The following is a 13885-nucleotide window of genomic DNA, read 5'->3' as shown; positions in this document are numbered from 1 at the left end:
AAGGAGACAGAGGAGAAGGCTTATTCAAGCAGACAGCAAAGAATCATGTACTCAGTTTTACTCAAAAAGAACCATAAATTGAGTCTCAGCCTCTGCTTATTTCTTCCTTTAAAGCCCTGCCGTTTCAGTCTCGCCTGCAGAGCAGCTGCTGCCCCACCAGGGAGCGGGACGGCTCCACCAAGAGATGGGGGCAAACTGTGTATCACTCTGTCATCAACTGTATTTTAATTATAAAGAAAATTAATAACATCCTTGCCATTACATATCTTTAAAATATGTGCTATACATAATCCATCGAAAGAAGCCTAGAGAGAATGATTTTCCCCTTTATAACAAAAATCACTCTTTTTATTACAACCTTGCTTTTATGCCATTAGTAATAGAGTTGGGTTTTCTTTCTCCCCGAGTCTGAAAACAAATTAGACCATTAAAATCGTACCTAAGAGCCTCCTTCGGTTTTATGAATTGTTTCAGAACGATCCTAGAAACTGAAAAAAGAATCAGAGGAGGCCCTCGAGCAGATAGGTATTAAAATAAAAAGGGAACATCTTCTCTGGAAACAAAAAGCCAATAAATCTGAGGGAAGGAATTGTATTTTATTTTAAATTATTGTCCTCATAGAGCACCCCCTCACTCTGCGCTTTCGCAGTGAATTACAGTGCCCTCCGAAGCACGGTTGTGCAGAGCTCGGTGAGTCAGAGCAGCTGCAAACGTCGTCTGGAGAGGCAGAGGTGAAGGGGACCCAAGGGAGAGAAGGAGAAGGGACAGCTGAGGATGTCTCTGCGATAGGACCATGCGTAGGCTGGTTCCAGCCCCCTTGGGCTCGGTGGCAACCTTGCTTCTCAATGTAGCCTCATTTGCCTCATGTGAAGAGCTGGGATAAGTCTCTGCACCTGTTTACTTGTCCTTAACGGTTGCCCAAGGTTTGCTGCTAATCCTAATAAAAGGTTGTTTAAAAGGTGGGTCGGAAATCACAGCACTAGTCATGCTTCGGATGCGAAGCCGGGAGATACGATTAGCAGCAAGATTGGTGAGGTACCTCAGAGTCAGATCCTGAATTTTTAACTTGGTTGTTTCCTTAGGGACTGACTTGCAATTGCATTTGCCTAGGGGAGTATTTAATTAACAGGACATTAGCATTTGGCTCGCTCATTTTAAAACCATGACATACAGCAAACAGCACCTTTCAGACCACACTGCTGGAGGTCTGGCCCCAGGTCTGCCCGGGTCTGTCCCAGGAGACTCTGCTGCCTCTCTGCTCCTCAGAGACTCAGTTTCCCTACTTGCAAATTAGGTGTAACGACACCATCCCTGTTGTCACTAATTAAGTGCTCTAAAAGAGCCAAGAAGTTATAATTCATCTCAGGGTTTTATCAGACAGCACAACCCTAACTTTGGATGTTTGGGCGCAGCCCCCCATGCCTTTAACACCTACAGAATAAACACCAAGTGGGTTGGTATCATACCCAAGAATTCTCTACAAACTCGCCCACCCTCTCTCTTCTCCTGTTTTATTCCCATCATCTCCCGCTGCTCCTTCCTGCCTTCTGTCCTGTCACAATCACGTTTCAGTTTACTCCACAAGCTGGACAGGCTAAAACGTGCCCAGAAGCATGAGCAGAGCCCAGGTGATGATGGCTGAGCTGGAAATGTGCTGGTAGAGTCCTCCCCCTCCATCTCTGGGTACCACAGGACGCTATATTAAACCTTCAGCTCTGCAATTCACCAAGCCCCACTGTGACGAAGGGGATAAAGCAAATTCCAATACATATGCATTCTTTTTTTCACATATTTTTCCTCCCCAACTTGCTAATTACCAGTGCTAGGTGTTTAAATCCAAGCTGCTCCCTAATCACTCACCTCTATCTTCTCTTTGATCCCGCTGTAATTAGATGCTGTGTTTCATCAGTGCTATTTGTCTGACAATTTGTCTCCACGCCCCAAGCGCAGAAGTTCAGTTTTGCTTAAGTAAACAAGAGTTCAATGCTCATAGAGCAGAGCCTCATGGACTATCCTAAGGCAATCAAAAATCAGCTTTGAAGAGTCAAGACAACCCCCACAGCCTTTTGGCCTGTCCTAAATCCATGCTTTCCAGTAACAGGTTCTGGTTTTATGAAAACTCAAAGAAGGAAATAAAACCAGCTTGTACGAATAGGAAAGTATGAGCACACAATCTAAAAAAAGTCCTGGGAGCACTTTTCAAAAGGTTTAAGAACAGAGCCTAGAGAGCGGGACTTGAGTTCTGATGGGCTTTTGCTTGGTCCAGGATTTGAGAATGACCAAAACATAGCCAGGTTATAAAATCAGTTTTGAAACTTGTCATATAATCATAAAGGTTGGAAAATCCCTCTGAGCTCATCCAGTTCAACTGCCAGCCCAAGCTCACTGTGTGTGATAAACCATGTCCTCAAGTGCCACGACTATGCACTTTTGGAACACTTTCAAGCTCAAATTGTCGTAGATTGGGAAAAAGAGCCAACAAAAATCATAAGTTTCACATGACCTGGGTTCTGCAAAGCTGCTCCAGCAACTGAGATGGCCAACTCACTCTGAATCTCCCAGGAGGTGAAGTTGCACTGTGTCAGGGGGAGCGCGTGTGCGTAAAGTCAAGGATCTGCTTAAGCGCTACAGCTCAGCACCACAAGGGCAGAACAATTTGTGCGATAAATGACTGCGCAGCAAATTAAATCTGCTTGTAAATATTGCACAATATGGCAGCTCGCAAAATAATCTCATATTTATTTGGCATTCATTACTGAGCAGCCTGCTAGGAACATCAACGATGTGTAAAACGCAACATCGGGATCCAAACCAAACAACTCTTGCTCGCAAGCTCTCCCCACTCACCCCCGGCTGCTCTGCCAAAGCAAGCTAGTGACATGAATTTTGAAGAGTTTGGTTCGCTTCACGGCTTTTGTTGGGCTTGTGCTTTTCTTTACCTCATACTGGTAGATATCCAGGATCCTTTCCAATGACAGCTCCTCAAAGTACAGTCTGTCACACTCATCGAAATCTGTGCTCACCGTCTCCGGGTTGCAATTCACCACCACGGTCTTGTTGCCAAGCTGACGCAGCGTGCGGATGCTGGAGACCGCACACCAATCAAACTCCACGCTGCTGCCTGCCAGGAGACAGAAGAGAGGGCAAGGAAAGGAAGGATGCAGAGAAGAAAACAAACAGACATTCTCAGTGCTCAAGCTTAAAAACGGAAACAGAAAAAAACCTTCAGCGTTGCCTCCTGTCAGCTCAGAGCAAGAAATCTCATTGTCCTCCCATGGAAGCTCATCGTGCACACCAGGGGAGCCTCCAAGCACAACAGGTAAGCTGGCTCACCTGCTCAGGAGCAAAAGGCCTCTGACTCCTCTATTATCCTACTCTGACACACACTCATCTCTGCTCCTGCTGCCATCCAGCTGCCACCACCTCCCAGCCAATGCACTCCAAGGCGAACCTCAGAGGCAGAACCTCAGAGGTGACCACACCGAGTGCCCATTATTATAAGTCAGAGCTGTTCACTTGATGAAACGTGGAGCATTTGTACAGATGTGGTTCAAAAACCAGAGAGTGATGCGTTTCTCACCTTCCAGAAGAGCAGAGTAGGCTAAGCTAACAACGGAAAAATCATGGCTCCGTGCATTTGACCTCTCTGCATACTGACTCCAGACACGGCAAATTGGTAGAACAATGTTTTTAGAGTCTCTTTGTGGCTTTATCTCAATTTAAAGGCCACAGCAACTATGGCAACGCTACAGGGCAAGCGCGTGCTACTGTCCTGAGCCCTGTGGCTACCTCTAAAGGGAAAAGGCACAGAGGGAGTCACCTGGTGCTTGGGCCTGGGCAACACTACAGCTTCAGGCAATGCTGGAGTCCAGATTTGTGCTAGCAGCTGCTGTCCCATAAATTTCTACTGCTCTGGGCAACCTGGGCCAAGGCCTCCCCACCCTCATCATTAAGAATTTCTTCCTAATGTCTACTCTAAATCTTCCCCCTTCCAATTTCAAGCCACTAAACCCAATCTGAAGGTAGGAGTTTTCCCAGAAGGGTCACCAGATGCTTGTTCAATTTTTGTATCCCACTTATCCACACAAGAAACGTCTACTCTGGGTCACAATGGTCACACTGGAGTCCCCTTCTGACTGCTTTGGATTGGTGACCAGAGAGAAGAGCTCAGCCCTTGCTCCTCCTTCTTCCCTTGTGAGGAAGCTGCACAGCTCGATGAGATCTCCCCTCTGTTTCCTCTCCTCCAGGCTGAACAGACCCAGTGACTTCAGCTGCTCTTCACAAAACTTCCCCTCCAAACTCTTCACCAACTCCATGCCCTCCTCTGGACGCTCTCCAGGAGCTTGAGATCCTTTCTATCCTGTTCATGTAGCACCCAACACTGCACCCAGTGCTCAAGCTGGGGCTGCACCAGTGCAGAGTGAATTTCAGCTTTCAAACCTCATCAGTGCTATTTGTGGGATGCAGAGCAAAAATATTTCTGAAAACAAGCATTTTTTTTCATTCCTGTCAATAATTGCAAGCTATTTGGAACGATCCATGAAAAGAAAAAGTGAAAGTCATCCTATAGAGGACTCAGAAGTCTGTCTACTCATAGCCACGAGGCAACATTTATGCTGCATAATCATCTGAGTGGGTGGAAAAACCAGCACGGGGAGAATTGCTGCTCTAAGAGCAGCTGAAGATATCAAAATATTGTCATAGTCACCTGTACTTTGAGCAGGAAAACGCATGGTACACAACAACATTGGCATGAGCTGGCAGTAAACATGCAAGGTGGGTGTGGGAGCAACAAGCTTGTGTACAAGCTATCACACTTGTAAGACCTTAACGTGTGCAAAAAGTAAGGTTAAACAATTCCCTACGACTTTGTGACAATCACAATGAAGTGACTCAAAAGTGAAAAGTAAAAAAAGTCTCCCGTTTTTTCCAGGGCATGAAATGAAGTCTTCAAGCAAACATAAAAGGTGAAGCTTGGGTTAGGATCTGATGTCCTGTGCACTGCGCTCTGGAGGGGTTTGATACCATACGAGAAAAAGAAATGAGCCACAAAGATATCCAAAGGAGGCCCAAGGGTGCGAGGAGAACAGAGGAGCAGCAAGAAAGATTTACCTATGTGATAAGGTCCACAGCCCAACACCATCACTCCACGGTCATCAAATTTTACATCGTGTTCCTGAGATGGGAGGGAAAAAAGCCATTAGGATGTCCTCCACAGCACCTAATCCGCGCTTTTCACAACAGTTTCAGGTGCGCAGTTTGGTCCTTCAGGGCTCAAGTCTGATCTCATTTACTGCAGCGTAACTCAAGAGCAACTCGACTGGAATTGGAGCTGCACCCACACCGAAGGAGACCCAGCCCCTCCGATCCGGCTGCTTGAGCAGCCTCGGGATCCGTGGAGTTTCATGTAGAAATGAGATGAAGGAAATGAGTTGTGCACTCCCAGCAAGTCCCCTGTGCAAGTACAGGTGATACAGGACAGGATTATAACAACACGGGGGTTTAATGCTCAATGCACGGGACCCGTACTGGAGCAAGAGGAAGCCCCAGGCCTGCTGTAGGGGGGTTATATGTAAATAGAGAGCAAACCGGATGGCAATAAGGCCGTTGATTCTGAAGGTGCCTACCTGCCCGTTGTACGTGACGTAGAGGTAATTGGTTACTGCCGGGTATTCCGCTGCCAGGGTGTCGATCTGTACAGGGAAGAAGAGGAGGGGGTGTGATGCTGTCAGTGCAAGATCCTTCCCATATGCAGGTGTTCTGGGTTTTTTCTTTTCCCTCTCTTTCCTTTCCTGCCCCTATTTCTGTTCTATTATTTTCCCATCATGTCTTTTCTCGAAAGGAGGAGATCTGAACTGTCAGATTTGGCAACATAGCGCAGGCCTGGCCTTTCTCCTGGACCTTACAGTTCAGTCCACAGCAAAGTCTGCAGTTTTAGCTTTGCATCTCTTCGGTAAAACACCTGCAGAGCCCAGCAACATTCCCTGTCCACCTCTTCTTGCCAAGGCCCTCATTCTCTAGTGAGTTTGGCAGCATTAATTACAGAGTTCTCCACTCCTTCAGGCCTCAAGCCCTCCTTAGCTGTGCCGTCTGGGATCTTCACACTACACTCTTGACCTCACTTGAACACAAACGTGCACACAACATCACTTTGAGATCACATTGAGTAGCAGCCAGCAGCGTGAGCACAACAAATGAGGGACCAAGGCAAGGGAGGGGATTCGCCCCGTGCTCAGCTCTGGTGAGACCCCACCTGGGGCCTGCGTCCAGTTCTGGAATCCTCGGCACAGGGAGGACTGGGAGCTGTCAGAACAGGTCCAGAGGAGGCCATGAAAAATCAAAGACCTTGAACACCTTCTCTATAAAGAGATGCTAAGAAAGTCGTGTTGCTCAGCCCAGAGAAGAGGAGGCTCCAAGGAGACCCTATTGCAGCCTTTCCATACTTAAGGGCGGCTGATAAGAAAGTCTTTCCCACCCTAGTGATTCTGTGCTTTTAGCAGAGCCTTTAGCAATAGGAAAGGTGTGATGGTTTTCAGCTGAAAGAGGGGAGAGTGAGATGAGATCTTAGGCAGAAATGTTTTGCTGTGAGGGTGGGGAGGCCCTGGCCCAGGCTGCCCAAAGCAGTGGTGGCTGCCCCATCCCTGGAGGGGTTCAAGGCCAGGCTGGATGGGGCTTGGAGCTCCTGATCCAGTGGGAGGTGTCCCTGCCCATGGCAGGGGTGGGACTGGCTGGGCTTTGAGGTCCCTTCCAACCCAAATCGTTTCATGATTCTATGATTTACTTTACAATCAAACTCGTGCATTGATAACTAAACGGCAGACAAAGCAAGAGGGATTTTCCACCACCCCTTATAGGTCATCTTCAACATTTCCTGATGTAATTAGTCACCAGAGAGCCCAAAAGAATAATTTGCCTACTTGGCTATTCACAAACTATTTGTGTCAACTACTGACTGCGTGTTTTATACAATTACGAGTCCATCCAGGCCACCAGTGACGGCTGAGGTTCCCTGAATGAACAGCTGAAGCATCACTACAGAGAATACTGAGCAGGGAACAACATGAATGAAGTCCTGACATGAATTTCTACACGCTGTACCGTTTAAAAACCTGTCCAGTCTTCAAGTGTGTTCCGGAATCCCCCTCTGGCTGTCCAAATCCTTGTGAATAATGAAGAATGTGACCTTACATCATTAGTGCTATGTAAGTGTCTGCTGCTCGCTCCTGATGTTAATCCTGCAACTTGTACTTCATGGCTTAAGAAACAGATGCCTGGAAGCCACCGACGCAGGCGTAAGTGGAATGACCTGATTAAGGGTACGTTGGCACAGAAATCAATCCAGCGCAGCAGCGCCATATGCAGCCGAGAGAAAACAGTGCAAGATCAGGCACATTCCTGCAGGCCAGGTGAGCACAGAGAAAGAAAACAGCAGCTGGGGAACAGAAGGAGATTTGGCACCTGGAACTGGGCCTGGGAACACAGATGGGCTCTTTTGGAAACGTGCAGTAGATTAGGGTGGGTTTTTTTCCTCCTTTAAGGGCAAAAAAGCAGCTGGTGGCAGTTTAAACCCAACATACCTCAAAGGCAGTAGCAGAACACCTCGTGCAGCAGAGGCGAGGCTGCCAGGAGCACCAGATGAGCTCATTACGCTCGTGCTATTGCAATGAATAGCAAATGAACCCAAACCAATAGCACACCTCAAATAAAGTATCGCCCTGCAAAAAATTACTACCAAGGGAGAAGACCTATCACACTTCTTGTGGTCACACCATGGTGGGCCAGCATTCCCAGCCTCCTCCTGAAGAAAGAGCTGTTTGGTCCTCAGCCACATGGAATATGAACAAGAATACTCTGAGCCTCCCTTTGGGGATGTTCATGCCATTACACTGATGTCTGCAGTGCAGACGTAACAGCTACAAAGGTGAAATTTGATCTCCTCTAATCAAAGAATCAGAGAATAGTTTGGGTTGGAAGAGACCTTAAAGATCATCCAGTTCCACCCCTTGCCATGGGCAGAGACACCTCCCACTGGATCAGGGGCTCCAAGCCCCATCCAACCTGGCCTGGAACCCCTCCAGGGATGGGGCAGCCACAGCTTCCCTGGGCAACCTGGGCCAGGGCCTCCCCACTCTCAATGTGAAGAATTTCTTCCTAATGTCCAATCTAAATTTTCCCCCTTCCAATTTAAAGCTATTCCCCCTCGTCCCATCATTCCAGGCCTTTGTAAAAAGCCCTTCCCTAGCCTTCCTGGAGCCCCTTTCAGCACTGGAAGCTGCTCTAAGGTCTCCCTGCAGCCTTCTCTTCTCCAGGCTGAACAACCCCAACTCTCCCAGCCTATCTTTGTATGGGAGGTGCTTGGATCATCTTCATGGCCTCCTCTGGATCCGTTCCAACAGCTCCATATCCTTCTTACGTTGAGGACTCCAGAACCAGACAATGTCAATGTCAGAACTCCCATGGATGTTAATGGAGACAGGGGGTCCGTTTTGTTTACCTCTATGCTTTCTCGGGACACAGAAGGCCCTTCCTCCTCCCGGCACTCTTGGCAGCCCCACCATTAACAGCGATGTTTCTGCCATACCTGTTTCACCCAGGGCACTATATTCTTCCTCCCGCGCAGCTGGCGGCACTGGACCTCAGTCAGCCCCAGGCACTTCCCAAGCTGTTTGTCCGAGAACCCAATCTGCTTGGCTCTCCTCAGTGTCTCTTCTGGAACTGTTTCACTGGGATTAAACAAAAAAAAAACCCCTGTGTGAGGCTTTACATGAACTCAGAACAGATATGAGCTCTTGTATCTTCCGTACTGCACAGAGTTGCTATGGGGTCATGCATATAAAGGCAAGGAAGGAGACCCAGCTGAGCTCTGCCATCCTCATACCTGAAAGATCCTTTTTGCACTGGGTGCCCCCCAAAACAGCTGTAAGAAAAAGTCTACAGGCAGACTGTGGATACTGGGAAGTGAAAGTCTTTCTTCCCTTGCATTTTTGAGACACCAATGAAATGATGAGGTCCTAGAGAAAAGAACGCTCTGGGGAGACCTTAATGCAGCTTCCAGTGCTGAAAGGGGCTGCAGGAAAGCTGGGGAGACAAGGTAGGAATGACCTCCCGAGGCTTACAGGCAGATTTTCCTTCCGACAGCCTCAAGCGTACTCTTTTTCCACACGGTTTGTGCTGCTTCTTGCTTTATGGAAATGGGGAGAGAGGGGGGACAGAAAGGGCAAAGCAAGGACACCTTTTTTGATTCCATATTTGCAACCAGGGTCTCTCAACACTTCCAGGTATTTTTGTCTTCCTGGTTTTGCTTTTCACGAGTCCCTGTTTTAGCTGTTTATTCCAACTGCATTGCTTTCCCCCACTATGTTGCCCATTTGTCTTTTGATTCCTTCACCTTCTCCATCCCCCTTTCATTCCTGCCCCTTTTATCTCCCCCAACACCATCTTTGTTCCACCTCAGTTTTAAACCACCATATAACCCTTACAGTTTCTACCAATCCCTGTTTCCAAGTTACCTTTTCTAAGCTTAGCTTTTTCAAAAACAGAATAAAAAAGCCCATGTATTTTTATCAGCACTTGTGCTTTTCATCTTCATGGCCAAGAGCATCCTTGCCTGCCCGATAAATCAATATTTTATGAGCAAGCAAGCTCTAAAACAGGAAAAGGGAAATGATTAACAAACAAGTAATTTTCCTAAATCAGGGGTTTGAATTCTGTCCTTTGCTTGGTGGTATTTTTAAATAAACAGCATCATGTTATTGGAAGGGGAGGAGAGGGGCAAGGCCGCTTTATTGGAAAGAGTCAGGAAGCCGAAGCATGAAGGCGTCATTGGGTTGGATTCTCCACCTTGGCTCAGGCAGAGAGCAGCTCTGCTGCCCGTGGTGAAGCCAGGCTGGCATAAAGCAGGGGAGACACACAGGGGTTCCAGGGAGACCTTAGAGCAGCTTCCAGTGCTGAAAGGGGCTGCAGGAAAGCTGGGGAGGGGCTCTGGATCAGGGAGGGCAGGGACAGGACAAGGGGGAACAGTTTTCAGCTGAAAGAGGGGAGGTTGAGATGAGATCTTAGGAAGAAAGGCTTCCCTGGGAGGTTGGGGAGGCCCTGGCCCAGGTTGCCCACAGCAGGGGTGGCTGCCCCATCCCTGGAGGGGTTCAAGGCCAGGCTGGATGGGGCTTGGAGCCCCTGATCCAGTGGGAGGTGTCCCTGCCCATGGCAGGAGTGGGACTGGATGGGCTTGGAGGTCCCTTCCAACCCAAGCCAGTCTATGATTCTAGGATTCAGCATTCCTTAAGTACAAGTGAGCACGGCTGATGACCCCAAGAAAACGAGCCCGTTTCAGTGCGTTTACTCCCTCAGAACCACGCACAGCTCGCTGTCATTTGATTACTGACAGAGCAAGAAAATTGCCTTCATTTGCAGCTTGTTTCAGTTCAGGTTTTGTATCTCATTATAACAACATCATTCATTGCCATCCCTCCCGCAGGGCGGGGAGAACAGAAGCAGTGATTATTTGCTGACGTGATTCATTTGCCTTGGGCTGGCAGCTTAAATTAGGTTAGGACACTTACTAATCTATGCAAAAAGGGAACCAGCTTTGTCCAGGACAACCAGTGCATAAGAGAAAGACTGAATACCTAAAGGGGAAACCAAACCGTGCATATTTATCTCTGCTGCTCCCAATGCAGGATAAAGAAAAGAGATGTAGCTTTCAGTGTCACTAATGAGAAGGACGCAGTTGAAACGGTTCAAGCAACACCCACACAGGAGGGGGTTCTCATTTCTCACTGCTGTGAAAGCAGCTTAATATGGAGGAATCAGAATCATAGAAGTTAGGAAAGACCTCCAAGCTCGTCCAGCCCAACTGCCAGCCCAACCCCACCATGCCTGCTAAACCATGTCCTCAGGTGCCACAGCCACTTGCTCTTTGAACCCCTCTAGGGATGGAGACTATCACTGTCCTGGGCAGCCTCTGCCAGGGCTTCACCACTTCATCAGTGAAGAAGTTTTCCCTAATATCCAGTCTAACCCTGCCCTGGTGCAACTTGAGGCCATTCCCCCTCATCCTATCACCTGTCACTTGGGAAAGCAGACCAGCACCCACCTCACTACAACCTCCTCTGAGGGAGCTGCAGACAGTGATGAGGTCTCTCCTCAGCCTCCTCTTCTCCAGGCTAAACAGCCCCAGGTTCCTCAGCCGCTCCACATGACCCTTGTTCTTCAGTTCCTTCCCCAGCATTGTTCCCTTCTCTGGATGCGCTCCAGCCCCTCAATGTCCTTCTTGTAGCAAGGGGCCCAAAACTGAACCCAGGATTTGAGGTGTGGCCTCACCACTATCAAATATCCCACCCCTGTTACTGCTGGCCACACCACTCCCGATCCAAGCCAGGATGCTGTCTGGCCTTCTTGGGCTATGTTCAGCCACTGCCAACCAGCACCCCCGGGTCCTTTCCTGCAGGCATCTTTCCAGCCGCTCCTCCCCACGCCTGGAGCGCTGCAATCAATTCCTCAGCGCTGGTGTGGCAACCAGGCTCCCTCTCTGCATGTACCGGACACACATCGTCACACCCAGACCATTTCCATTTACTAATAAGGGACACTTCTAGTGTTTATATTACAGCTTCAATGCAAAGGATATAAAGAAACATGCAGACGATACGGCAGGAAGATGCTTATCTCAGAGAGAGCAAAGCTGCGACACCCAGAGATGAAGGTGTGATGGTTTTCAGGACCCACCATCCCCACCGCCCTTGCCCAGGCAGCTCTTTAGACCTGCTGCAGACACTAAAGCCAGCAAGCGTGGAACCAGGCTGATCTCTTTGAACGCTTGAATGCAAATAACCCTTCTAAGGGCTCACCAGAAATCCAGCACTAAAAAGAAAAGAACAAATTCTCAGCTCTGTCTCTTCCCAAACACATGACCCTATCCCACATCACTGCCTCCTGCTTCTCCCTGGAGCACCGCTGACTTAAACGCAGAGCAAAAGTCTTCCAAAGACTGAACTCCCTCGCTGGTTTATGATCAGTTCTGAAACAAAGGGGGATGAAGTGGCCACAAATCCAAACTCCTACAATGCTCCTTCTTCCTAACATTCACCTTTGCAAAACGAGAGTTATAGAATCACTCATAAAATCATTAGGTTGGAAAAGACCTTTGAGATCATCAGTTCCAACCATACCTGTCCACTACTAAAAATCAAATCCCTAAGCAGTGAGTCAGAAGCTTTAGAGCTTTCAAACCAGACAATCAGACTTTGCCCTGCCATAAGCACTTGCAGAGCTCAAGTCCCCTGCATGTTTTGCATTTACAAACAATATGAGCCTCTCCCGAACCTTCCTTGTGCCTCCATTTCAGCTTCAAGTGTTGATTTATTGTTGCTTTTTTGTTTAAAATCCTACCCTGTCATCTTCAGAACTCCATCCACTTACTTCTTCAATAATAAACGATAAAGAGAAATGGAATAAATTCCCCCTAATGAGGAAATGTTCACCTGGTGCAGAGGACCTGGGGAAATCTCTAAACTGACTGGAGAAACGCCGGCAGCATCACAATTACCAGGAGAATCCACCTGCTTCACCACAGCCCTCTCTTCCACTTTATCCAATCCACCAGGTTAGGAGTAACACTGAATAAGCGTGCCAGCCGGGAGCCCTGGCTTGGTCTGGGAAGAAGCCCTCTTCTTCTTGTCTCCTAGATCAGGTTCTGCTTCATTTTAGCAGTCAAAGACCTGGAGGGCTTCAAAGCAGGCCTGATTTCAGCCAGGATCACATACAAAGAGAGATTCTTCCTCTTTTCCTCATTGTCCTGCTCTGCTTCCAGGCTCCTAGTGGCTTCCTTGATTGCTCCTGACGTTTACAAGCTTTTGAACATGCTACAATTAAAATAATGAGACTGGTGTACAACTCCTCTCCCTGCTCCTCTTCTCAAGGAGACAGATTGTTATCGTTCTCCCCCTCCTGAGAAACTCATGAGGCGCCTGACAAAAAGCTGTCAAAGGAGCAGTTAGGGAAGCAGGAGCTGGAAACCAACAAACCTCGCTCACTGAACAACTATCACTCCAGCTCTCCACAACATTAGCGCTCAGGTCCCTGAGCTAATAAATCTCATTGCGGATGTCTTGATTTAAGTAACATGAACCCCCCACTGTGCACCAAGACCTGCGTGACTCTTAACTTGCACTAAGTGATGCGCTGATGCAACACCTCACAGCAAACCACAGAAATGGGTCATGTATCATAGAATCAGGGAATGGTTTGGGTTGGAAGGGACCTCAAAGCCCACATAGTTCCACCCCTGCCATGGGCAGGGACACCTCCCGCTGGATCAGGAGCTCCAAGCCCCATCCAGCCTGGCCTTGAACCCCTCCAGGGATGGGGCAGCCACCCTTGCTCTGGGCAGCCTGGGCCAGGGCCTCGCCACCCTCACAGCAAAACATTTCTTCTTAACATCGCATCTTAATCTCCCCTCTTTCAGCTTCAAACTGTTCCTCTTTGTCCTCTCCCTGCCCTCCCTGATCAAGAGCCCCTCCCCAGCTTTCCTGGAGTCCTTTTCAGCACTGGAAGCTGCTCTAAGGTCTCCCTGGAGCCTTCTCCAGGCTGAACAACCCCAACTCTCTCAGCCTGTCCCTTTGAAGGAAAATACAGCAGTGAAATTCCCGACAGCTCTACAAGACAAATGGAGTCGCTCATGGCAGATCCACATAAAGCACTAACAGTAGGGCCAAACGGCTGCTTTTATCATTTTGTCCTCGTGTACTAAATTCCTACTTTGTTCCTGAGCCATCCCTGCCCCACAGTTGACAAAGAAGACAACAGTAATCTTCCCAGTTCATTAAAAGCGAGTACTACCAATGCATCAGTGGCAGCTCCTCCAACAGGACAAACCGGGGCAGCCCCG

At 48.4% G+C, this 13885-nt stretch overlaps 1 protein-coding gene across 1 annotated transcript in view; it reads right to left on the bottom strand.

Moving 5' to 3' along the window:
- The window catches only part of CPS1 (carbamoyl-phosphate synthase 1), an 80993-nt gene that overhangs the window by 25923 nt on the left and 41185 nt on the right, over positions 1 to 13885 (bottom strand). Inside the window, exons 23-26 of the mRNA XM_069860559.1 lie at positions 8582 to 8723; positions 5628 to 5693; positions 5113 to 5176; positions 2940 to 3121 (exon numbers count right to left, since the gene is read on the bottom strand). Coding sequence (XP_069716660.1) covers positions 2940 to 3121; positions 5113 to 5176; positions 5628 to 5693; positions 8582 to 8723 — 454 coding nt within the window. The remainder of the gene's footprint in view (positions 1 to 2939; positions 3122 to 5112; positions 5177 to 5627; positions 5694 to 8581; positions 8724 to 13885) is intronic.

The sequence above is a fragment of the Phaenicophaeus curvirostris genome, chromosome 7 (assembly GCF_032191515.1).
Source record: "Phaenicophaeus curvirostris isolate KB17595 chromosome 7, BPBGC_Pcur_1.0, whole genome shotgun sequence".
Classification (NCBI taxonomy): domain Eukaryota; kingdom Metazoa; phylum Chordata; class Aves; order Cuculiformes; family Cuculidae; genus Phaenicophaeus; species Phaenicophaeus curvirostris.
Note: the sequence above shows the minus strand (reverse complement) of the source record. Positions and strands in the feature narration are given on the sequence as shown.